We start from the raw sequence: 25,845 nt of genomic DNA, 5'->3' as shown, positions 1-25,845 counted from the left end.
ATCACCCGGGCGGCCCTCCCCGGACTCGCTTGCTCCTCAGAGTCGGGCCGTGTAATACAGCCTTTAGTAAATGTAGAGAAAACAGATGTGCTTTCTGTGCAAATGATGGTAGTATGTCGGGTATGACGCGACCCTTAGGCTTTGTACACCTTTGCCTGTCCCTGTTTGTCCCGGTGAAATCTACACCAGCTATGAAGCTTCTAGCATAAATTATGGTAAATCTATTGAACCTGGAAAGACCACACCGTGACAGACACCAACCAGAGATCAGACTGATTGAGTACCATCTGCTTTACCCTTCTGTTTTAGGGTCCACCTGGTCCACCCGGCCCCAGAGGTCCCAATGGTCCTCCCGGAGCTGACGGTCCACAAGGTCCTCCTGGAGGAATTGGTAATCCTGGTCCTGTAGGAGAGAAGGTAGGTGATGATCGTGGTCGATGATCCCACTGGATGCACTAGAGGTCCATCCATTATGCTATTAATACTCTTTTTTTTTATTTCTGTATTATTAACAGGGTGACCCCGGTGAGGCTGGAGAACCTGGTCTTCCTGGAGAACTTGGACCACCAGTAAGTAGTAGAAAATGACTGGACACTTAAATAACATCCTGTCCAATCTCATCAATGACCACTGCTTCGTGGAAATACAAAAAATATTGGAATCATCTGATATTTACTTTTTATTCTAGGGCCCTAAAGGTGAAAGAGGAGAAAAAGGAGAAGCAGGTCTTCAAGGTTCTGCTGGTCCTCCTGGTCCAAAAGGTCCTCCTGGTGATGACGGTCCTAAGGGTAGCCCTGTAAGTGTACTCCCACCCACCCCATCTCATCTTCTATGCAGAGGTATTACCAGTCCAGGAATCTCCCCTCATCAGTATGATAAGTGGCTTCCTCTCTGTTTCTCAGGGTCCAGTTGGATTTCCTGGAGATCCTGGTCCTCCTGGTGAACCTGGACCCGCTGTAAGTAATTGCTAGGTGTTTTCTAGTCCTGGGTCCTGTGCATGATGCAGATTCATTGCTAAATATTTTCCTTGATATTTTTCAGGGTCAAGATGGGCCTCCTGGTGACAAGGGAGATGATGGGGAATCTGGACAACCTGTGAGTATCAACCGCACCAGCAGATCTTCATCATACTTAGTCATGTACTGAGCTGTCAGAACTATTGGGTTATAATACCTTGACTTTTCTGTGTAGGGATCACCTGGTCCTACTGGAGAGCCTGGTCCATCTGGTCCACCAGGGAAGAGGGTGAGGATCCAATCCTTTATAATAATTATAACATAATCCTTTATAAGTGTAAAGATCTAGAAAGAATACACAACCTGAAATGTTTCTTCTCTCCTTGTGACAGGGTCCTCCTGGTCCTGCGGGTCCTGAAGGCCGACAAGGAGAAAAAGGTGCTAAAGTAAGTAATGGTGTCCGGGTGCCGGGTCTCCTCCTCTGAATGTGGAAGCCGCTAATGCTTCTTATTTCCATCTGTTAAGGGTGAACCAGGCTTGGAGGGTCCTCCTGGAAAGACAGGTCTTGTTGGTCCTCAGGGTCCTCCTGGAAAACCCGGACCTGAAGGTTTAAGAGGAATCCCTGGGCCTGTGGTGAGTAGTCCTGTAACTGATATAGAGGAAGTGATGGCAATGGCACTCACGGTAGATATAAGACAATATCTCTTTATTTCAGGGAGAGCAAGGTCTGCCAGGTTCACCTGGTCCCGATGGTCCCCCTGGTCCAATGGTAAGTGCAACTTTTACTGTCCTCCTCTAGCTAGACCAGTCAAAATTACCTCCATTGCCATTGTGTAAAGCCTCCCATCACCACGACTGTAATAATATCTGGTTACTGCTTCACAGGGTCCTCCAGGTCTTCCAGGACTGAAGGGCGACTCTGGTCCAAAAGGAGAAAAGGTGAGTCCCACTAGTCCTGAGGGACAACAGAATGTATGGCCCTATCACTTAGCAGCTTTTATCCTCTAATCCCCTGCTAGGACAGTAATATAACCCTGACTGTATGCCCAGCCTAGTAGTAATGTCTGGGGGGAGGAGCTAAAGATTTAGGCTTCGTTTCATGGATCTCCCAACATATAGACAGCTGTGACACAGCCCATGGTGGCCTTCTACAGAGGGATACAGTATGCTCCCTTTATATGTATGACATTATCCTATATACGCTGTCATTTGTAAGAGATTCAGCACTGTAGAAGATCTCACCTAATGTCATCAGCCTTTTGCTGTGTGTCCAAGGCAGCGGCCCTAACTAGATAGACAAGAGGTTCAGAGAAGCCTCTGATCGCTGTAAGAGCAGCCATGTCATCATCCAGCTCTCCCAGCAAGTTTCAGGGATTATTAGTCACAGGGTATAATAACATCATCTATCCTTTAAGCAGTGTCCATACACTACATCACCTGGGATCATGCACCTCCCTCCTCTATAGCTGATCATCTGGGGATTTCTTTTTGGCCATGATAACCATAAATCGCTTTCTTCTCAATCATAGGGTCATCCAGGTTTGATCGGTCTCATCGGGCCTCCAGGAGAGCAAGGTGAAAAAGGAGATCGTGGTCTTCCTGGTCCTCAGGGTTCCGTTGGACCTAAAGGAGACCAGGTAAAATATCCCGGCACCCGAAGCACATGAATCACATTGACAGTCCACGGAGCGAGCGTCGCTGTCTGTGAATGATGACCGCATAGCCTGCTCCAACTTAAACAGTAGTCTGGAATGAACAATTATAGAAGAGACATAAAGACAAAGATCTGAGGTTATAATAGATGAGCACGTCAGCAGGGAGTGACAAAACACACACCTGAATGAGATGTCCGATCCCATGAACAGTCCAGGACTATGCACAGTTTACATTTGGTTCTTTTCTTGCAGGGTATGGTTGGCCCCTCCGGTCCTGTTGGTCCCCCTGGTCCTCCTGGCTTACCGGTACGTATTGATCTGTTATGGTGATCTGGTATCTTACTATGCACCCTGGGGCATCGAGTGTCACGGTTCTAGATCTCATCTTGTTTTTGTATGTGTACATAAAATGGGATTTCTCTTTCAGGGTGGACCCGGACCTAAAGGTGCCAAGGGATCCTCAGTAAGTGGACGTTGTAAGGCGTTGTTGTGCCACCTTTCTCACAGCTCTTTATGTCTTTGTTGCCCACCATGGTTCCCACTTTCCTAACCTTAACTGTTCTCTTTTTTTTTTTTTAGGGTCCAACTGGTCCAAAGGGAGAAACTGGTATTCCTGGCCCGCCGGGTCCTCCAGTAAGTGAAACCTTCCTGTCCCAAAGAGAGAGCCCAGCTTTTCCTTAGAGGGAACATGTCAACAATTGTGATCTCCATTCCAGGGTCCTCCAGGTGAAGTGATACAACCACTGCCGGTTCAGTCCTCAAAGAGAACCAAGCGTAATATCGACGCCAGCCAGGTGCTAGATGAAGGAAACGCCGATAATAATTACATGGACTATGCTGACGGCATGGAGGAAATCTTTGGTTCTCTCAACTCACTAAAACTGGAAATTGAACAGATGAAACACCCATTGGGCACCAAGGGTAACCCAGCAAGAACCTGCAAAGACTTACAGCTATGTCACCCCGAGTTTGCAGATGGTGAGTACAATGTCCAGCAGCTGCAGACATGAATCAATGCCAAGAAATAAGAGCGCACCTGAGGAAGCAGGTTATGTCATCCTAAATTTGCCTAAAATACTCTGTGCTGCTGAGGTCCTCCTCCTTCATTCTCCATAGCTGCCTTTGTCACATGTCGCCCAGTCCACACTAACATGGAATCACCAAAATATTTGCCTGAAATGCTCTGTGCTGCTGAGGTCCCGCTCTTTCTAATATTCCTCTCTCATTCTGTGACCTTCCCCTTGTTTCCCTGTCCTCCACCCCTACATGTGCAGCTTCTCTAGCATTCCTCTGTGCTCACCTGTCCCGATCCCCCGCTGCTCGTTCCTGCTCTCCATCTCAGCACATGGAAGTGACTGGTCCGCCATCTGCAGGCCACTGATCACTGAGCAGCCACTTCCTGCGGGGATCAGGGCAGGTGAGTAACAGTCTGGCTGCATTTACACATAACAATCAGGCCCTGGGGGCGGCCTAGGATACCTGTCACATATATTATTAGCAGCCATTACACAGATTAGTATGCCTGGAATATGCCACGTGTCACTGATTCCAGTGCTCCATAACAGTACACATCGCTATTCACACTGAAAACAATGGGGGGGACACTGAATGTCTTTTTTGGTGGTAATTCTGGCAAACACTGGAAGCATCGACATATTATGTGTGAACAGAGAGGTGTTTGTTATGTCCCTGGTGGGCTATGGCGCCCCCTATGCTGCAGATCCCAGGGCTCTGACAGACTCCTTGTTATATTCCTGTATATTATTTCCATTAACCATCCGCTGCAGAAGTCCAGTCCGCTCCTCATTATTGTGCAAATTACATTTGATAATATCCCAAGCTCCACATAAAATCACTTGAGTGCCGTCACCGAGCTGGAGCGTGAAGACAAAGCCAACGGCGAGAATCATTAATAATAGAGACTAGCGGCCATTAATCGCTGCGCACACCAGCCACTCACATCCTCCTCCTCCTCTTCTCCTTCTTCTAGGTGAATATTGGATTGACCCCAACCAGGGATGCTCTCGAGACTCCTTCAAGGTTTACTGCAATTTCACAGCAGGAGGAGAGTCCTGCATCTTCCCCGACAAGAAGTCTGAAGGAGTAAGTGGCGTAGGACGTCTTTGAATTGGCGTGATAATCACTGGAATCGTCTGGCACCGGGAAGGCTTTGGCTCATGAGACAAAGCTGTGCGTCCACTATTTAAGATCACTTAATGAATTGCTGCCTCTCCCCAGACGCTGCCTGCCGGTGGTATTGAGCGCTGGGCCTGATCAAAGCAGGCGATGGGTTAATATCACTCAATCCTTCCATCGATAGCAGGAGCTTAAAGCTGTATCACACAGTCCAGGGATATGTCCTGCCTGGGAATGGAACCCATCACCCCCGTGATTTTCAGCACCCCCACACCTATCTAGGTCGCACTTAGTGATAAAGGGGTCATTCACCAAAGAATATTTTCTTTCAAATCACCTAATGCCAGAAAGTGCCAGAGATTTTTAATTTACTTCTATTAAAAAATCTTCAGCCTTTCAGTACTTATCAGCTGCTGTATGTCCTGCAGGAAGTGGTGTATTCTCTCCAATCTCCAGAAAGTTATACAGATTTCCAGTCATCCAGTACTTATCAGCTTCTGCAGGAAGTTGTGTATTCTCTCCAGTGTGACATAGTGCTCTCTGCTGCCACCTCTGTCCATGTCAGGAACTGTCCAGAGAAGGAGAGGTTTTCTATGGGTATTTGCTGCTGCTCTGGACAGTTCCTGACATGGACAGAGGTGGCAGCAGAGAGCACTGTGTCAGACTGGAGAGAATACACCACTTCCTGCAGGACATACAGCAGCTGAACGGTACTGGAAGATTTGGCACCAGGTGATTTGAAAGAATTTTTTTTTGTGAACAATTCCTTTAAAAAAGACTAAAAGAACCATAATTGCAATGCTACCTGTCCTGTGGCTGCCCACTGATGGCAATAGGTTAGGGACCTTTGTCTAGATAGTCGGTATGGCACTAGGTTCTAGAAACGTCTACAGAGTTCTGTTACTATGCTGTAACGCTTCACATTCATTGTCGGCACATGGTACTTGGCCTCCGAGCCATCTATCCAGTGAAGTGTCATGGCACCTGTGATACCTTCACCCTAACAGATGCGACTAGAAGACGATACCCCCTATCTGTAGACGTCACACCCCCTGTGGATGGCCTCTCACATTAGGATGTCGGATGTGCCGCCATGTTTCCGGGGACCAGTACAGATAGGATAGCCTCTATTCTCGCTATTGATGCGTAACCGGTGGGAGAAGTTTGGCTGAACTTTCTGAACTGTTTGAGAAGACTCTGAACGACCCCGTTGTGCTGCGGGCGATATATTGACGGGCAGTGTGGTGTCAGATGTAAGAATTAGGGCAGAATTAGGGTTTCCTTTTATGTCTGTTCCTGAGTATTGATGGGATCCTAATGGCTGAGAAGAGAGGCTTATCCGCCTCGGGCAGAGATATGTGTGTATAAGCCCCTGTCAGCAGTCACCAGTACCTTATGCTTCAGGTTCACCAGGTGCAGGTTCACATCTACATCAAAGACTCTGACACAGATTCCATCATTTCTGACACCTTGGCAGAAGCTGATAGAGTCGCTGACATCCATCCGGCATCCAGGTGTCAGGTGTATACCGTGTCTCTGGTGTATATACAGAATACAGGAGCCTCGGAGGCAGCGTATACCTTGTCTCTGGTGTATATACAGAATACAGGAGCTTCGGAGGCAGCGTATACCTTGTCTCTGGTGTATATACAGGAGCCTCGGAGGTAGCATATACCTTGTCTCTGGTGTATATACAGAATACAGGAGCCTCAGAGGCAGCGTATACCTTGTCTCTGGTGTATATACAGGAGCCTCGGAGGTAGCGTATACCTTGTCTCTGGTGTATATACAGGAGCCTCGGAGGTAGTGTATACCTTGTCTCTGGTGTATATACAGAATACAGAATACAGGAGCCTCAGAGGCAGCGTATACCTTGTCTCTGGTGTATATACAGAATACAGGTGCCTCAGAGGCAGCGTATACCGTGTCTCTGGTGTATATACAGAATACAGGAGCCTCGGAGGCAGCGTATACCTTGTCTCTGGTGTATATACAGGAGCCTCGGAGGCAGCGTATACCTTGTCTCCAGTATATATACAGAATACAGGAGCCTCGGAGGCAGCGTATACCTTGTCTCTGGTGTATATACAGAATACAGGAGCCTCGGAGGCAGCGTATACCTTGTCTCCAGTATATATACAGAATACAGGAGCCTCGGAGGCAGCGTATACCTTGTCTCCGGTATATATACAGAATACAGGAGCCTCGGAGGCAGCGTATACCTTGTCTCCAGTATATATACAGAATACAGGAGCCTCGGAGGCAGCGTATACCTTGTCTCCAGTATATATACAGAATACAGGAGCCTCGGAGGCAGCGTATACCTTGTCTCCAGTATATATACAGAATACAGGAGCCTCGGAGGCAGCGTATACCTTGTCTCCAGTATATATACAGAATACAGGAGCCTCGGAGGCAGCGTATACCTTGTCTCCGGTATATATACAGAATACAGGAGCCTCGGAGGCAGCGTATACCTTGTCTCCAGTATATATACAGAATACAGGAGCCTCGGAGGCAGCGTATACCTTGTCTCCAGTATATATACAGAATACAGGAGCCTCGGAGGCAGCGTATACCTTGTCTCCAGTATATATACAGAATACAGGAGCCTCGGAGGCAGCGCATACCTTGTCTCCAGTATATATACAGAATACAGGAGCCTCGGAGGCAGCGTATACCTTGTCTCCAGTATATATACAGAATACAGGAGCCTCGGAGGCAGCGTATACCTTGTCTCCAGTATATATACAGAATACAGGAGCCTCGGAGGCAGCGTATACCTTGTCTCCAGTATATATACAGAATACAGGAGCCTCGGAGGCAGCGTATACCTTGTCTCCAGTTTGTATCCATTGTGCGGCATAGAGGTTATAGCTGCTGAGCGTTCGCAGGGTAAAGCCTATAATATATCCTACAATCTCTATGACGTGCAGCTCTTCGGGCCACTGTGGCCGTTGCCTCGGTTCGGCCTGAGCTGTACAGTAAGGGACATTAGTCGTGTTCCATCCTTATAACTTTCTGTTTCTTCCTATCCTTTCCATTGTGCAATTCAGACTAGACTTACATCCTGGCCCAAAGAGAATCCAGGCTCGTGGTTCAGTGAATTCAAGCGTGGTAAACTGGTAAGACTCACCCTCTCACTTTAGTTTCTGTAACTCATGTCATATTTTACAGAGTAAAATGGCTCGTTGGCCCAAAGAGCTGCCTGGTACTTGGTATAGTCATTACAAGCGGGGTTCAATGGTAAGTGGCTAACCCGGCCTCCAGACTCGAGCCGAGCACTCCGCCTGCTTCGGTTATGGCCAAACCACTCTGCATGCATCACTAACACTGGTCATGGGCAAAACGACAAGGACATTCAGTTTAAGGTGGATCCAAGAGAACAAGGTTGGTTGTCATATAGTCCTGTAATGATGCCGAGGCCGTCAGTCGCTGACCGCATGAGAGCGACGGCAGGGACAGAAACCAGTAAGCGAGCAATAAGCAACGGCCATAAGATCTCCAGAGTCACCAGGATCTAAAGAACCACCAATGGCTTTATCATGAGCTGCTTTTGTCTCCAACCTGTGGCTGTCCGGGCATGCTGGGAGTTGTAGTTTTGCAACAGCTGGTGAATCACAGATTGGAGACCCTACAATTTACTCAACATCTAACTTAAAGGGGTACTCCGCTAAAATATTTCTATTTCAAATCAACTGGTGTCAGAAATTTATATAGATTTGTAATTCACTTCTCTAGTCTTTCAGTACTTCTCAGCTGCTGTATGTCCTGCAGGAAGTGGTGTATTCTCTTTAGTCTGACACAGTGCTCTCTGCTGCCACCTCTGTCCATGTCAGGAACTGTCTAGAGCCAGAGAGTTTTTCTATGGGGTTTTGCTGCTGCTCTGGACAGTTCCTGACATGGACAGAGGTGGCAGCAGAGAGCACTGTGTCAGACTGGAGAGAATACACCATTTCTGGCAGGACATACAGCAGCTAATAAGTACTGGAAGACTGGAGATTTTTAAATAGAAGTAAATTACAAATCTATGTAACTTTCTAAAAACGCTTTGATTTGAAAGAAAAAGATTTTCACTGGAGTTCCCCTTTAACATCCCATAAGCTAACAACTGATGAATTGCGGCTCATACTGGAGGCATACATGGAGACATCATTGTAATACCCCAAATACAAGCAACAGGGACAGCCATTTCTTGGGGTTATTTCCACCTTAAAAGACACTCTGTTTCCTCTGGGAATGCATGGTGTCAGGCGGCTGCCAGGCTAATCCCGCAATGTTTTTCTATAGGGGATGTCTGTGTGTTCGGCACATAAGACATCAACTTTGCCCCCTGTTATGAGTACCTATGATCTCTTTATGACGACACATATAGAACAATGTCATGGTGATAAATCCCAGTGCGTCTCATCTCCAGTCACATGTTTTACTCCAGTCACAACCAGAGCTGCATTCTGCCGGCCAGAGGTCGGTTTCTTTAGTAGAAACACTCATCACCACAACATGCAAGTCTGTAGTGCATTGTGGGAGACGTGGTGTTTACAGCAGCAAACACAGAGATTATTATAGTGCAATAAAGAATTCCCTCTAAGTTGTAGGGACTTTGAAATGAAAGGGGTACTCCACTCACACATAACTTGTGATATGTTGCTGCCCATGGTGTGACTAACAATTCCTGCCATACTTGTTATTATCTATTCAGTCTCCTTCCCCCAGTTCTCAGCTGCTGCTTTCTGCTGGAGACACGAAAATCTGTGTGTGAGCCTTTCTCTCTGTCTCCCCCTCCTTCCCCCTCCCTTCTGAGACGGCTGATGTAAACAAGCAGACTGTATCTGCAACATTGTAGCTTCTTTGTAATGTCAGGTGGATTAATCACAGTGAGTTCATCAGCCACGTGACCTCAGAATAACCCTCCCAGCATTACAAAGAAGCTACAATGTTGCAGATACAGCCTGCCAGGGACTTAAATCAGCCGTACAAAAAGTGAGGGGGAAGACAGAGAGAAAAGCTCACACACAGATTTTTGTGTCTTCAGTAAAAAGCAGCAACTTAGAACTGGGGGAAGGAAACTGAATAGATAATAACAAGTATAGAAGGAATTGTTAGTCTGACCATGGGCAGCAACATATGAGAAGTTATGTTTAAGTGGAGTACCCCTTTAAATCCCAACAGAATTGTAATTGCAGCTCTGGATGTGATTGAAGCAGAATAAATGAAGTAACTGATCGACGGATGAGACGTGTCCTGTTCCGGAGATTTGACTCTATAATGGCCGCCGGCTGTGTACTCCGTCTCCTCTGTAATGTTACTACTGATCGCCTCCATATTACAGTGGAGCAGTCAGCAGGTCGCCTGTCTCTACTTGTTTACCTCAGCATGTGCGTAGCAGTAAAGCAGCGGGCCCTGCGGTTTAAGAGGAGGCGGTCGGCCTAGATTGGTCGTCATGGAGAAGCGATGAGCGCCTCGGCTGTAATATCATAGGTACTCGGTTCAGCTCAGGGTGGCTGCTTTGAAGTAGAAAACTTTGCAGCTCTTGCTGGCATCAGTGCCGCTCCGTGTCTTAACTTCACAGCATCTTTCTAGCCGCCTCTATTTTTTTTTTGTTATTTTTCATGTCGATTTCTGTGCTGTAGAGCCCCCCATCCCCCACCTCATCCTCAGCCCTTCAGAGCTTTCTGCTTAGGATACAGGAGCTGAATTAACTGCAGGTACCAGGAAACATGGTTTCAAGAAACAGCTACCAACACGTTGTGTAAAGGGGATCGGCGGTCAGGGACACGTCTCCTGGTTCTGCACCGCAGCAGGAGTACCGCCATGCTGTGCACATAATCCGCTTCATACCCAGCAGGCTCCAGTAATGGCGGGCGCTGCAGGGATCCCCCTTTACGTGTGCTGTTAGCTGGGTCTCACCTTGCATGCTGCTCTCTCTTCAGTCCTCTTATTTCTCAGGCGGCAGGACGCTCCCAGTGCGGTTTGTATGATTTTTTTATTTAGTGGATTTGTATTGTATTTTATATATTATCGTGTTATGTGATGATGTAACCTTTTATATACTATATACCACTGTCTGTATGGTGTTTGACTCTTTCTAGAGGTCACATGTCAAGCTACTGACTATAGAGACATCGTCAATATACCCAACCTTTAGGGCCCATATACAGAGAACTATTGTGTAATCGCTGACGGAGTGTTAGATGAACATTGACATCAGAGCGATCGATTGATGTCTACCAATGATTTTCCTCACACATCCAGATAGTTCTATATATTTAAAGGAGAAGTCCAGCTGGTGTAAAAGTCATGAGATTGGGGGGAAATGAAAAAAGACAATATGCCCACCTGTCCCTGTGCCCACACTGTGCCGCATCACTGGGCTCCCGTACCCTGCTGGGTGTCCTCTTCTCCCAGTTTCCGGATACGCCACGACCTGGGTTAAACAACACAAGTGGGGGAATTTATCCGGCTCAGCCAATCGGTGACCACAGTGGTGGCCTGCCCCACTACTGACTGGCTAAGCGATGCATCCGCCGGGTCGTGATGTAGCCGGAGGGGAGGTAAGAAGCCAGCCGGCTAGGGTCCAGGAGCGGGATGCGGGGCTGCACAGGCACTGGGACAGGTGAGTATAACTTCTTTTTTACGTTCCCCCATCCCCAGCCCAGTCTTTACCCTGTAGATGTGTCTGATTCTTTTCAGCTGTCTTACGTGGATGCTGATGGAAACCCAGTTGGTGTGGTACAAATGACGTTCCTGAGGCTCCTCAGCGCTTCTGCCAGACAGAACATGACCTACAACTGCTACCAGTCCGTTGCCTGGCACGACGCCACCACCAACAGCCATGACAAGGCCATTCGCTTCCTTGGATCGAATGATGAAGAGATGTCCCATGACAACAACCCGTATATCCAGGCCATCATGGATGGATGCGCAGTAAGTGACTCCGCTACGTGTGTCTGCTCTTATATCTCCCCGGAACGCCATTTACTTCTGTGACAGGTGATCAGATTATCAGAGAAGCTGCCGGCATCACGAGAGCCATTGTATTAGTCACATGAAAGGCTCTGGATGCGGATGCTGCCGGCCTGGCGGGGATACAGTCATCTATTGATCTGCACTAGAATGTCAGAGCGCCGTACACAATGCCAGACGAGTTTTATTAGTTCTGACACAAAAAAAAAAGAAACAAAAACCATTTATCAATAGGAGATGAATGCGGAGACTCCGGGACACGTTATCTGTTTAATATGGATCCTTATTGTAAGTGAGATGGAAGAGACATGAGATCCACCAGCAGTCACTTCCAGTAACGTCACGTCAGGGCGGATAGAGGATAATGGATGAGAAATGCCACAAAACGCTCCTCATAGATCAATCCAAGCCTTCTCTGCTTTCCTCTACAGCAGAGACAGCGTTACCATTAATAAGAGGATTATTGTGTTACCGTGTGCCAGTAAGGACTCAGTACCTTCCACGGTGGAGCGCACAGAATCTGCCGACGTATGCCGTGTCTACAGCTAATGGGGTCTATGGAAAGGTTTACCCCTTACCCTGGGAGATTTTACCAAGCATCTGGCACAAAAATAAGTAAAAAAAAAAAAAAAATTGCCTAAAAATTAACCCTCAAATATGGGGGGACACAAAGCCTCCTTCACGCATGGATCCTGGAGCTGGGTGACATTAGACACCCCAACACCAGATGAACCATAGAATTATTTTCCAGTAGTAATTATATATATACATGTATTCTGTGTGTGTATATATATAAGCTCCAGATACTGCACCGTTATTAGTATTGGGGATAGTGTAATCTCTGACCCTTATTCTTTCTCCCCCCTCAGGCTAAGAAGGGCTACCAGAAGACCATCCTGGAGCTGAACACCCCCAAAGTGGAGCAAGCCCCTATAGTGGACCTAATGTTCAATGACTTTGGAGACCCAGCACAGAAATTTGGCTTTGAAGTGGGACCAGTGTGTTTCGTAGGCTAAAAAAAAAAACTCTACAAAAAAAAAAATAAAATTGAAAAATTAAAAAAGATAAATATACGTAAATACACTTTTTTTTTTTTTTTTTTTTTGAGAAAAGAGGCCAATATCATAACAGAACGGCAAGTTTCCAAATGAGCAACCTTGAAACCTCATCAGCAGCCTATTACTTGTCTCACATGCACGTTCTTCAGCTGGGACAATAAAGGCCCGAACCCCCAAAGTGCCCGGGGTCACGGGCCTGGACCACTGACACATTAGATAGAACCACTCGGGATCACATGACCTAAACAGCATCACGTGACGACCGTTAGAAGCACATGACTGATCTCCTCCCAGACACGCAAACCTCTTGTATGGTCACAGATATAAATGGGAAGAGAACCGCTACATGTGACGGAGATGCTTGAATAGAATATTCCGGATTGATGCAAATTTGGACCAGAAAAGCTACCCCCCCCCCCCCTCCTCGGTTCTCAAACGTCACGGGGCATATTGTGCCCACTCGTCCCTTTGTATTAAAGGTGCTTATATTTTTGTATGTAATTATTTGTATTGTATATTATTGTTATTTTGTTTCTAAGGAAAAAAAACAGTTGCCTTACCCTGAGCTTTAAATCCTGCATGTGACCTGGTGCCGAGTCGGTCAGTTCTGGCAAAGTCCTGGCAATATTTGCATTTTTATAAACACGGATTTCAGTTTACAAACGTGTGGTACGCTCCTGTGTTTCTTATCTCCGTTTTCATTGGTCGTATCGGAGGCCAAAAAAGTCCCTGAAATTCAGCTGCCAGCGATTTTCCATTCTATGCAATTCACTCCTTGTCTTACACACCAGCCGCCCAATGACGCAAGCTTAAGCCACTTGGAACAACGTGCAGACCGCTAGGTCACACATCTGTATAGAACGGTGATTTCAGAAATATATTTTTGAATATTTTTGTAATTGATAAAACGCGTACGCCTTAGAGGAACGATCCTACTGTAGAGTGTAAGAATCCCCCGGCCCACCATAGCTCAAATGGAAACTATTTTGGGTATTGTGACGGGGGCTCCGGCTGACGACCAGTCTTTGTACAGTATTATCACCTCCTCCTTTTTACCTCCATGTTGCCTCGTCACAGGGTGGGAGATCTTGTCAGAACTAGGTGCTATGTTGTTCAGTTCTTTCCTGTGGTGCTATTTTTTGTTTTTCTTTATGATCTTTCTGACAGTGCCCCTCGGGGGTACCCGCCACTATCTCCTGTCAGACGTATCGCACACTAATGCTAGCTGCCAGATATAATGCATGTTTCTTTTTGTATTCATTTGAAATGTAGATAATGGCGTAATGATAATAAAAAACAGAAAGACTGAACTCTATTGTGGTAGCTTCCCATGTAGCCTGCTCCATGTCTGTGTATGTAATGATCCCAGGTCTATATTCACATGCTGATTGTGGTGCTAACTTATATTGTTTGTGATATTTTTTGTATTTTTTCATGTGCTGCCTTGTGCCCCACCGCGAGGCCAGCGAATGTGCATACCAAACTGGTTTTAATGGTTCCAAGTGTGGAGAGCATCTCCATGAGCGGTACTGTACAAGGCTGGAGGGTCAGTGCACCTCACTGAACTAATAAAGTCAAAGGGACAACAAGCACCTGAATTTGCCTCTTTTTCTGAATCTTGTCTGTAACCTGCGTTTTGCTCATCACTTGTAGGTAATGTGCCGAGCTTAGGGACCGCCCTGAACCAGTCAAAGAGCAGAAGAACTGGGATGAGCCTCCATATTATAGCTCTGTCACACCGCTTCTATACTCTACTAGCCCCACCTTCAATCTGGTTTCTGTTTGAGACCCCTGTTTGCATCGGGACGGTCTAAACATAATCAGTCATTAAAGGGGTTTCTCACAAAGGACACCTATCACCTATATTATCAGTAGGCCATGGGTGATCGTGGGAGGATCCAACTATTGGGACCCCCAACAATCATGAGGGCAGGAGTCTATGGTTGAATTAAGCAGCTGTCAGATATGTGCTTTTCTGCTCCATTTAACTCTATGGGACTGACGAAGATAGGCAACTACTAGGTTACTGATTCTGGCTTTTATCCCATTAGAAGCGGCCCATCACCTGAAGGGGGGGAAAGCCATCTCCGTTATCAGATTAAATTATTTAATGTTGATTATAGGCAATGCAACTATGGAATAGCATGAATAATAACACCAATAGGCAAATCCACCAAGTCACTATAAGTACCGGACATCCAAATCAGTGAACGTGGGGATGAGTACTATGGATCGCATAGGGTATATTGTATCGTATGTGGATTATATATTCTTACAGCTTCACCCAATGTATAGGAATAAAGTAGAGACAGAAAATAATGACTGGGTCACAATTCTATAGTTGCCTCTTTCTCTTGCACCATGGAAACGGTTATAATGAAAAGCCACTAAAGAGTGATGGACGGCACCGACAAGACTGCACCTATGGGAGTTCGGCTCTCGGCATATAGAAGGATTCTTCATATGATATAGCTCGTTTTCAATGTGTGACTCCCTCTGAGAATTCTTATTAGTTAATATCTTTAATGGACGGTTGAGTCGTAAGAGTGAATTCACACATTTCTCGCTTCAGTGGATCTTGTGCATGAAAGTCGCTCAGAATTGCCAAAACATCCACCAGTAAGCGAACGCCTAAAAACGAGTGACTATAGAGTAATAAAGTGAATATTTGATCTATTCACACACAATCTGCTCCCGGAGGCAACATTAAAAAAAAAAAATGTAAAAACTTTAAACCACGGAACCAAAACCGGTTTGCACATTCCTGTTCTAACTGAACCGCCATGCGACTGTATTGGGGGTCGTCTTGTGATTCTGTTTGGGTCGTGTCATTATAATGATTTGTTATTATCGTTCCCTTCCAAAAACGTTCAGTATATCGAAATAAACTTCCTTCCTGCACCTGCAGAGCGTGACGTCTCATCCTGTGTAATTTTTCCATTTCTTTCCTGTATTTTAGCATCGGAGGATTGTTCCCAGAATTATTACAGTCCCTCTAAGACACGTGCAAGTTCTTAAATTAAGACGCCCTCATGGGGATTTTTATATTTTAAACCTGTGTAAAAATAAATGTATTAGAATTTTTTTGTTTTTAATAAATCAAGTTTACTGTTCTTACCCGGTTATCTGATGTGATTTTTTATATATATTTTTTTCTGTTTTTGTGCTCTACTCTATGCAAGACTAAATAAACAACAGCAGGATCTGCTCTCTACAGACAGTGGCAGGATCCTCTCACTATGAACAACAGCAGGATCTGCTCTCTACGGACAGTGGCAGGATCCTCTCACTATGAACAACAGCAGGATCTGCTCTCTACGGACAGTGGCAGGATCCTCTCACTATGAACAACAGCAGGATCTGTGCTCTATGGACAGTGGCAGGATCCTCTCACTATGAACAACAGCAGGATCTGCTCTCTACGGACAGTGGCAGGATCCTCTCACTATGAACAACAGCAGGATCTGCTCTCTACAGACAGTGGCAGGATCCTCTCACTATGAACAACAGCAGGATCTGTGCTCTACGGACAGTGGCAGGATCCTCTCACTATGAACATCAGCAGAAACCACTCACTATGAACAACAGCAGGATCTGCTCTCTACGGACATTGGGGGGATCTGCTCTCTAATAGCTGCAGGATCTGCTCCCTCTGAACAGCGACAGGATCTGCTCTCTATGGACAGTGGTGGGATCTGCTCTCTATTAGCTCTATTCACTCTTTAAACAGCGGCAGGATCCATCCCTATGGACAGCTGCAGGATCCCCTCTCTATGCACAGCTGCAGGATCCCCTCTCTATGCACAGCTGCAGGATCCCCTCTCTATGCACAGCGGCAGGATCCGCTCCCTATGGACAGCAGCAGGATCCACTTTATAAACAGCAACAGAATCTGCTCTCTATTAACAGCGGCAGGAGCTGCTCCCTTTGGACAGCGGCAATATTCACTACTTAAAGCGGCAGAATCACTACCTATGAACAGCGGCAGTATCCGCTCCCAATAGACAGCAGCAGGATCCACTCTCTATGGAGAGCTGCAGGATCCGGTCTATAAACAGAGGCAGGAGCCACTGCTTACTTTTGTCAGCGTCAGCTCCCTATGGACAGTGGCAGGATGCATTCCCTATCAAAAGCAACAGGATTGGTACCTATGAACAGTGATAGGATCCGCTCTTTATGGACAGCGGCAGGATCGCTCCCAATGGACAGCAGCAGGATCCATCCCTATAGACAGCGGCAGGATCCATCCCTATGGACAGCAGCAGGATCCACTCCCAATGGACAGCAGCAGGATCCGCTCCCCATAGGCAGCGCAGGATCCGCTCTCAGGAAGTCAGAAATTAAATCTACAATTTCCAATGTTTGGAAATATTTAAAAAATAAACGAAGAATCTTGGCCTCAAAAGCAAAATTGAAAAAAAAATAATAATTTCTGGACCCAATTAATAAATTTTGAAAGAAATTAGGGAAACTGATGATGCCCTAAAATGAATGAATATCTTGTGATGTTAGAGAATTCTTTCTAACACAGCAGATAGTGACGTCTGTACAGGAGGCACCACTGGGGTTATTTCCCATCCACTGACCCTGCTGCCCTACCAGGAGGGAGACATCGCATAGCAAGTGACCTGTCATTTCCTAAAGTTGTTATTCAAGAATGAGAAACGTGACAAAGAGATCACAGTGATGACTCCACCAGATTCCTCAGATCTTGATAGGATCAATCAGCCATGAAGGTTGCATCTCACACCTTATAATCCTTTGCACTGAATATATTATTAATTTGTTTCCTAAATTAAGCGAATTGCTTTTGCAGAGTGTATGAGCCCTTTTCCTAGCCGACAGCCCTGAGGAGTCTTAGAAAAATCTGTGTGTTTCTAGGGATTCCTGCTCTTCCCATTCCCTCTCAGTGTTAGAGATGGCAGCAGGCCAAGCAGACAGGAGAGCATAGACAAAGGCAGTTCATACACTGTACATAGGGAGAAGAGCATACACAAGGACAGTTCATACACTGTACATAGGGAGGAGAGCATACACAAGGACAGTTCATACACTGTACATAGGGAGGAGAGCATACACAAGGCCAGTTTATACACTGTACATAGGGAGAAGAGCATACACAAGGACAGTTCATACACGGTACATAGGGAGGAGAGCATACACAAGGGCAGTTCATACACAGGAACATAGGGAGGAGAGCATACACAAGGGCAGTTCATATACAGTACATAGGGAGGAAAGCATACACAAGGGCAGTTCATACACGGTACATAGGGAGGAGAGCATACACAAGGACAGTTCATACACTGTACATAGGGAGGAGAGCATACACAAGGACAGTTTATACACTGTACATAGGGAGAAGAGCATACACAAGGACAGTTCATACACAGTACATAGGGAGGAGAGCATACACAAGGGCAGTTCATACACAGGAACATAGGGAGGAGAGCATACACAAGGGCAGTTCATATACAGTACATAGGGAGGAAAGCATACACAAGGGCAGTTCATACACGGTACATAGGGAGGAGAGCATACACAAGGGCAGTTCATACACAGGAACATAGGGAGGAGAGCATACACAAGGGCAGTTCATATACAGTACATAGGGAGGAAAGCATACACAAGGGCAGTTCATACACGGTACATAGGGAGGAGAGCATACACAAGGGCAGTTCATATACGGTACATAGGGAGGAGAGCATACACAAGGACAGTTCATACACGGTACATAGGGAGGAGAGCATACACAAGGGCAGTTCATACACGGTACATAGGGAGCAGAGCATACACAAGGACAGTTCATACACGGTATATAGGGAGGAGAGCATACACAAGGGCAGTTCATACACTACATTGGGAGGAGAGCATACACAAGGGCAGTTCATACACTACATTTGGAGGAGAGCATACAGGCAGCTCAGACAGGCTGAAGATAAGCATACATGACATGCAGCTAATAGAGAAGAGAGCATATATGAAGGGCGTCTTACAGACTAACTACAGGGTAAGCATACATGTAGGGCAGCTCATACAGGCTACAGAAAGGAAGGAGAACATACATGTAGGGCAGCTCATACAGGCTATAGAAAGGAAGGAGAATATACTTGTAGGGCAGCTCATACAGGCTATAGAAAGGAAGGAGAATATACATGTAGGGCAGCTCATACAGGCTGTAGATAGAAAGGAGAGCATAAATGGAGGATAGCTCACACAGCCTGCAGATAAAGTGGAAAGCATAATGGAGGATAGCTCACACAGGCTGCAGACAGGAGAGCATACATGGAGTGCAATGCACAGTTTGGTGATAGTCTGTGAGCTATTCTCCATGTATGCTCATCTCCCTATCACCAAACTGTGCATTGCACTCCATGTATGCTCTCCTGTCTGCAGCCTGTGTGAGCTATCCTCCATTATGCTTTCCACTTTATCTGCAGGCTGTGTGAGCTATCCTCCATTTATGCTCTCCTCTCTATCTACGGCCTATATTGACGGACTTCCATGTAAGATCTCTTTTCTATCTACAGTCTGTATGAGCTGCACTTCCTGTCTGTTCTACTCCCTATTTACAGTCTATGTAAGCTCCATGTATGTTCTGCACATTGTCTACAGTCTGTTTAAGCTTTCTTCCATGTATGTTCTCCTCCCTATCTACAGTCTGTGTAAGCTCACTTCCATGTATGCTCTGCTCCCTACTTACAGCCTGTGTGAGCTGCAGTCCACTTATGCTTCCCTATCTACAGGCTAAGTGATCTGCTATCCATGCATGCTCTCCTCTCTATCTACAGCCTGTATAAGCTGCCCTACATATATATTCTCCTTCCTTTCTATAGCCTGTATGAGCAGCCCTACATGTATGTTCTCCTTCCTTTCTGTAGCCTGTATGAGCTGCCCTACATGTATGCTTACCCTGTAGTTAGTCTGTAAGACGCCCTTCATATATGCTCTCTTCTCTATTAGCTGCATGTCATGTATGCTTATCTTCAACCTGTGTGAGCTGCCTTTCTGCTCTCCTCCCAATGTACAGTGTATGAACTGCCCTTGTGTATGCTCTCCTCCCTATGTACCGTGTATGAACTGTCCTTGTGTATGCTCTCCTCCCTATGTACCGTGTATGAACTGTCCTTGTGTATGCTCTTCTCCCTATGTACCGTGTATGAACTGCCCTTGTGTATGCTCTCCTCCCTATGTTCCTGTGTATGAACTGTCCTTGTGTATGCTCTCCTCCCTATGTACTGTATATGAACTGCCCTTGTGTATGCTCTCCTCCCTATGTACCGTGTATGAACTGTCCTTGTGTATGCTCTTCTCCCTATGTACCGTGTATGAACTGCCCTTGTGTATGCTCTCCTCCCTATGTTCCTGTGTATGAACTGTCCTTGTGTATGCTCTCCTCCCTATGTACCGTGTATGAACTGCCCTTGTGTATGCTCTCCTCCCTATGTACCGTGTATGAACTGCCCTTGTGTATGCTCTCCTCCCTATGTACCGTGTATGAACTGCCCTTGTGTATGCTCTCCTCCCTATGTTCCTGTGTATGAACTGTCCTTGTGTATGCTCTCCTCCCTATGTACCGTGTATGAACTGCCCTTGTGTATGCTCTCCTCCCTATGTACCGTGTATGAACTGCCCTTGTGTATGCTCTCCTCCCTATGTACCGTGTATGAACTGCCCTTGTGTATGCTCTCCTCCCTATGTTCCTGTGTATGAACTGTCCTTGTGTATGCTCTCCTCCCTATGTACTGTATATGAACTGCCCTTGTGTATGCTCTCCTCCCTATGTACCGTGTATGAACTGCCCTTGTGTATGCTCTCCTCCCTATGTACCGTGTATGAACTGCCCTTGTGTATGCTCTCCTCCCTATGTACCGTGTATGAACTGCCCTTGTGTATGCTCTCCTCCCTATGTACCGTGTATGAACTGCCCTTGTGTATGCTCTCCTCCCTATGTTCCTGTGTATGAACTGTCCTTGTGTATGCTCTCCTCCCTATGTACCGTGTATGAACTGCCCTTGTGTATGCTCTCCTCCCTATGTACCGTGTATGAACTGTCCTTGTGTATGCTCTCCTCCCTATGTACCGTGTATGAACTGTCCTTGTGTATGCTCTCCCTATGTACCGTGTATGAACTGCCCTTGTGTATGCTCTCCTCCCTATGTACCGTGTATGAACTGTCCTTGTGTATGCTCTCCTCCCTATGTTCCTGTGTATGAACTGCCCTTGTGTATGCTCTCCTCCCTATGTACCGTGTATGAACTGCCCTTGTGTATGCTCTCCTCCCTATGTACCGTGTATGAACTGTCCTTGTGTATGCTCTCCTCCCTATGTACCGTGTATGAACTGCCCTTGTGTATGCTCTCCTCCCTATGTACCGTCTATGAACTGTCCTTGTGTATGCTCTCCTCCCTATGTTCCTGTGTATGAACTGCCCTTGTGTATGCTCTCCTCCCTATGTACCGTGTATGAACTGCCCTTGTGTATGCTCTCCTCCCTATGTACCGTGTATGAACTGTCCTTGTGTATGCTCTCCTCCCTATTTACAGCCTGTGTGAGCTGCAATCCATGAATCCTTTCTTCTCTATACGAGAAAATAGTCAGCTCACCCAGATATTGGTCCTTGAATCCACACTTGACCAGGCGTGCAGCAACGTCAACAACAAATAGCACTTGGGTTAAAGTCCAATGTTTATTAAAGTTGCTGTTAAAATCCAGACATCACATTTAGGTGCAAAACCACAGAGGTGCAAATGACACGTGAACTGCCTTCTCTATATACAGCCTGTGTGAGCTGCACTCCATGTGTGCTTTCCTCTCTATCGTCAGTCTGTGAGCTATTCTCCATGTATGCGCATCTCCCTAACAATAGAGAGGAAAGCACACATGGAGTGCAGCTCACACAGGCTGTATATAGAGAAGGCAGTTCACATGTCATTTGGACCTCTGTGGTTCTGCAGCGGCTGGGACAGCTAATGAGATCCCTCACAGATATCTGTCATTGGATGGTGCAGATGGGCCCAAACTACCTCACAATCAGACGCCTTATGTTATATTATAGGAGCAGATGTATTGGAGCTGAATATGTCGATTATACTACACTATACATGGGGTTTATACTTCGATTATTTAGGGCAGGGGTGGGGAACCTCCGGCCCCTGAGACCTCCCGATGCGGCCCGCGGCTCTCCTGTGACGTGTGCCACTCTGGTGGGGCAGGAGCCAGCATAAACAGCATGATACAGGAGGATGCTGTGAGTGCCGTCCCCTTCCCCACCAGAGCGGCGCACCACGTCTTCTCCTGCGGGCCGCGTGTGATGATGTCATTTCATCGCGCGCCACCTGAAATTGAAGATGGGCTAAGGCTAGAGGGGAAAGAAGACCTGGGCAGTGTGGGAGCAGAGGAAAAGTGAGTGGGATGTTTACTTTTTTTATGAGACAGACACTGGGGGCCACCAGGGGCATGACAGGGGGGGTGGTTGTTAACTAGAGCCACCAGGGGCATGACAGGGGGGGCTTAACTAGAGCAACTATGGGCATGACTGGGGGGGGGGGGGGTTACTAGAGCTACTAGGGGCATGACTGGGGGGAGGGGGCCTTAACTAGGGGAATGACTGGGGGGAGGGGGCCTTAACTAGAGCAACTAGGGGAATGACTGGGGGGGGGGGGGGGGTTACTAGAGCTACCAGGGGCATGACTGGGGATTAACTCTTGCTACCGGGCATCACTAAGGATTCACATCAGAGGCATCAGAAAGGGTTAACTACAATAGCAGGGGCATTGGGGAACAATACTTTGCCTTGCCCCGGCTGCTGCTAACCCACGCTACTGCAGTGTCCCAGAACAGCCCTTCTCATGCTCACACTTTCATTATAAACAGTTCTGTTCTGGAAAGCTATGGTCCACTGCAAACTGTGTGTATTGTGTCCCCCTTCTCAGTATTTAAGTCTGCCATTTCAGTCATTTATTGCATGTGAATTCAGGTATCAGTGTCAAAAGGTATTATGTCGCCTCCTAGTGTTCAAGGATGGTACTTCTCATGTATATTCCTCTGTATATGCCTAATGGTGTGATGATGCAATGGCTGGATGTCACGTGACTGTGCCCTGCTTCCATGGTAACACCAATGGTCATCGAGCTTTTGGCTGGGTTACCATATGACTTCCTGTGCTACCTCAGTCTATTCCCTACCATAAAGGGGATAGGTTGTATGTTAGTCCTCTCTCTCCCTGCAAAAGAGAGAGGCCTCTGTGTGCTCTGCTGCTTCAGTCCACTGGCTGTGTTCCTGTCTCAAGTCTCAAGATTCTCATCTGGGTGTCGATTCTTCAGTCATTCTTCAGTTCCTCTCATCATCATCTTCTCAAATCATCAACAGCAAGTATTCAATTCAAGTCTCACTCCACCCAGCATCTCTGCTTCAGTATCACTACTACTCCCATCATTCAGCACGCTACTCTCACAGCCTATTGCAGCATCACCCATTACTCTGCCTTATTCCCGGTTGCATCCGGAGAGACTGTTACTACTAGTTACCACCGTTACAATAAATATACAACTACCGTTGTTTCTGAACCTTGGCATTGGTGTGATAATTGGTGCCCTGACTAAGGACAACGAAGAATCGCACGCCCAGTATTCCCGCATGGTCAGGAGCCCGGCTTCCAGCTGTATCACCCTCGTGCCTAAACCGTGACCACTACATCCTACAGCTGCCCCGGTTCCTGCACCCTCACAACATCTGCATTGCGGAGTGGCCCCAGGGGCCAGGGCGTCGCACTACTAACTGCCACATACAGTTTATTAATACCCGACTGGCCCTCGACAGGGAGAAGGTTCCCCACCCCTGATTTAGGGAGTAAAACTAAACTGCAGCGCCCCCACCAGGTGATGCTTATCAGTGACGGATGGGAACGTGCTGGTGTACGGATGGATGGTGAAAGGTTAAAACTTAGCTTTTTACCCCCTGAGGACAAAGAGATGGAGGATTTCACGCTGGGCAGGAGATGGGGAATCCCTCATCCCAGGATTCAGGGAGGAGGGAAAGTCTGCCTGTGTGGGGTCCCACCACTGATGTTTTCTCTTGTGCACCTGTCCTAAAGTTCTCACTCATGTTAAAGTGGGAGATAAAGTGCCTTGTGTTCCCCATTAGGTGTTGCTACTGTTTTGTATATCTACTATACACAGCTGAGGAAGTTAATGGGTTAAATGTATTGTACCATGTGCTTGATGTTGACCACTAGTAGGTGCTCTATCTATCTCTCCTATCTTCTTCTTCCTCTCTCTTACCCACACTCATCCTCACCACTCACAGGAGGGTACACAAAAGCCCTTGTAGAAGGAGTTAAACTGGTGGAGGACATTAGTTTAGTCCTAGTCAGGTTTCTAGTGAGAGAGGACACAGAAAACAGTTCCTGCAGAAGGTAAGCCAGGGCATGGCTCCGGCCAGGACCCCTGACAGGGACTATCGAGAGATGCAACTAAAGATTTTCCATCTACAACCACTAAGCTAAGCTACCTTAAGGAGAAAGAAGCCACCTAAGAACACCCTAGCCCACACAAGGAGCCTCTCGAAAACATGCAGGGAAGACTCTTGATAAAAGACTAGCTGACCCCAGTAGAACTAAGCTACCCGAGTAAAAAGTCTACGTATCCTACTGCGCAGCGCAAGTCAACTAGAAAGTCTCATGCACCTGCTACACCCAGAAAACCAACTGGGGCTCATGCTATCCACCTAGAACGGGTTCTACGACACTAGGGAGCAGAAGGTGGTCAGACATTAGTCTAAACTTGAGTACAAGTATCACTTATCTACTTCTAAATATATATCACCTTCAGTTCTGGCAGAGTACAGGATCTGCACTGGGCAGGGCTCCTCTAGCAAATCCTCTTCTTTCTACCTCCGCAAAGCACTTCTACCAAGCACCTATTCCTCAAAAGCACCTATTGTATTATATTGTCAGCAACCAAGTTGTACCAAGATTTGCATTACTGGTATTGAGTGTACTGTCTACCTGCAATACAATAAACAGTTCTATTTTTACACGAAACGCACAGGACTCCTCTGTTCACACCTGCACCCATACACACACCACTATCTACCTTGGGTTATTTTTCCCCTCTGTGTGGGTGTCAGTACCGACATCCCAGGTGGGTCAACTACCTCTCCAGGTTGCCATGACAAGTGCCCAAGTGATGCGCAACAAGCCCGGAAGTTACCAACAATTTGGGGTTATAAACCGGCCATACAAAACAGGTACTAACGAAAAGGGTGTGTGATACCAAAGAAGCACACCAAAAAAAAAAAATAATAATAATTGATGACAAGTTTATTAGGTATACAAAAAACACATTCATATAGAACAGCAATGGCAAAGAAATAAGCAGGTACCAAGATCACACCTGTGCACTACTACAGTGCTGGGCTGGCGTCTACTCACACTAGTGTCCGAGAACCACACTTGTAAAGCTCAGATTGTAACTTTCCCCACGTTGACACCTTCTGAGCCGTCACAGCCAGTAGTATGGACCGGACTGGCCGTTCTGTAAGATTTATGTGGATGCGGCTGCACTATAATCCGGATCTGCAGATGGTGACATTTTGGAGCCGCCACCGTCGTCTTGAGGCGACTCTGGCCGTGCCTCGCGTTCCCAGGCTTCTGTCCAAGCCGCACGGCTCCACATAATGCGCTAATTGTCGTATTTCTAGAACAACTCATTACGGGAATAATCATCTTCATTATGTTTAAACAGCGACATTAGGGAAAGAAAAGCCGTGCAGCGCGAGGACGCCAACGAATAGGGAATCTCCGCAATGTGACGCTGATTATCCCTTAAGGGAAAACCTCCTGTTGCTCCGTCCACTACAACTCCCAGCAGACACAACTCTATGCATCTATGGAGCCACAACATGCCTGTGCACACCATTGGCCCTCAAATGAGAAACTCCCTGCACTCAGCTTTATGATCATAGAGAGAGCAGTGTGTCCATACAGTCACAGCTGCACAGTCCTTTCTATTCCCTCCCTGCACCCATCTCCACGATTATAGATAGAACTGTGTGGTCATACAGTTACAGCTG

General features: G+C 46.7%; 1 protein-coding gene across 2 annotated transcripts in view; it reads left to right on the top strand.

Annotated features, from left to right (window-relative positions):
• COL5A1 (collagen type V alpha 1 chain) overlaps positions 1–15,888 on the top strand; it is a 217,881-nt gene extending 201,993 nt beyond the window's left edge. Inside the window, exons 48-66 of one of the 2 annotated variants that reach the window (XM_069986748.1) lie at positions 310–417; positions 516–569; positions 689–796; positions 903–956; positions 1,042–1,095; positions 1,192–1,245; positions 1,349–1,402; positions 1,482–1,589; positions 1,672–1,725; positions 1,842–1,895; positions 2,486–2,593; positions 2,864–2,917; positions 3,039–3,074; positions 3,191–3,244; positions 3,328–3,589; positions 4,602–4,714; positions 7,925–7,993; positions 11,441–11,674; positions 12,583–15,888. In XM_069986748.1, coding sequence (XP_069842849.1) covers positions 310–417; positions 516–569; positions 689–796; positions 903–956; positions 1,042–1,095; positions 1,192–1,245; positions 1,349–1,402; positions 1,482–1,589; positions 1,672–1,725; positions 1,842–1,895; positions 2,486–2,593; positions 2,864–2,917; positions 3,039–3,074; positions 3,191–3,244; positions 3,328–3,589; positions 4,602–4,714; positions 7,925–7,993; positions 11,441–11,674; positions 12,583–12,729 — 1,779 coding nt within the window. In that variant the 3' untranslated portion in view covers positions 12,730–15,888. Of the gene's footprint in view, positions 1–309; positions 418–515; positions 570–688; positions 797–902; positions 957–1,041; positions 1,096–1,191; positions 1,246–1,348; positions 1,403–1,481; positions 1,590–1,671; positions 1,726–1,841; positions 1,896–2,485; positions 2,594–2,863; positions 2,918–3,038; positions 3,075–3,190; positions 3,245–3,327; positions 3,590–4,601; positions 4,715–7,803; positions 7,873–7,924; positions 7,994–11,440; positions 11,675–12,582 lie in introns of both variants that reach the window. The other variant, XM_069986747.1, reaches the window with a different exon arrangement.
• The last annotated feature ends 9,957 nt before the right edge of the window (positions 15,889–25,845 follow it).

This window comes from Dendropsophus ebraccatus, chromosome 10 (assembly GCF_027789765.1).
Source record: "Dendropsophus ebraccatus isolate aDenEbr1 chromosome 10, aDenEbr1.pat, whole genome shotgun sequence".
In the NCBI taxonomy this organism is placed as follows: domain Eukaryota; kingdom Metazoa; phylum Chordata; class Amphibia; order Anura; family Hylidae; genus Dendropsophus; species Dendropsophus ebraccatus.
This window is presented reverse-complemented; position numbering and strand designations above follow the sequence as displayed.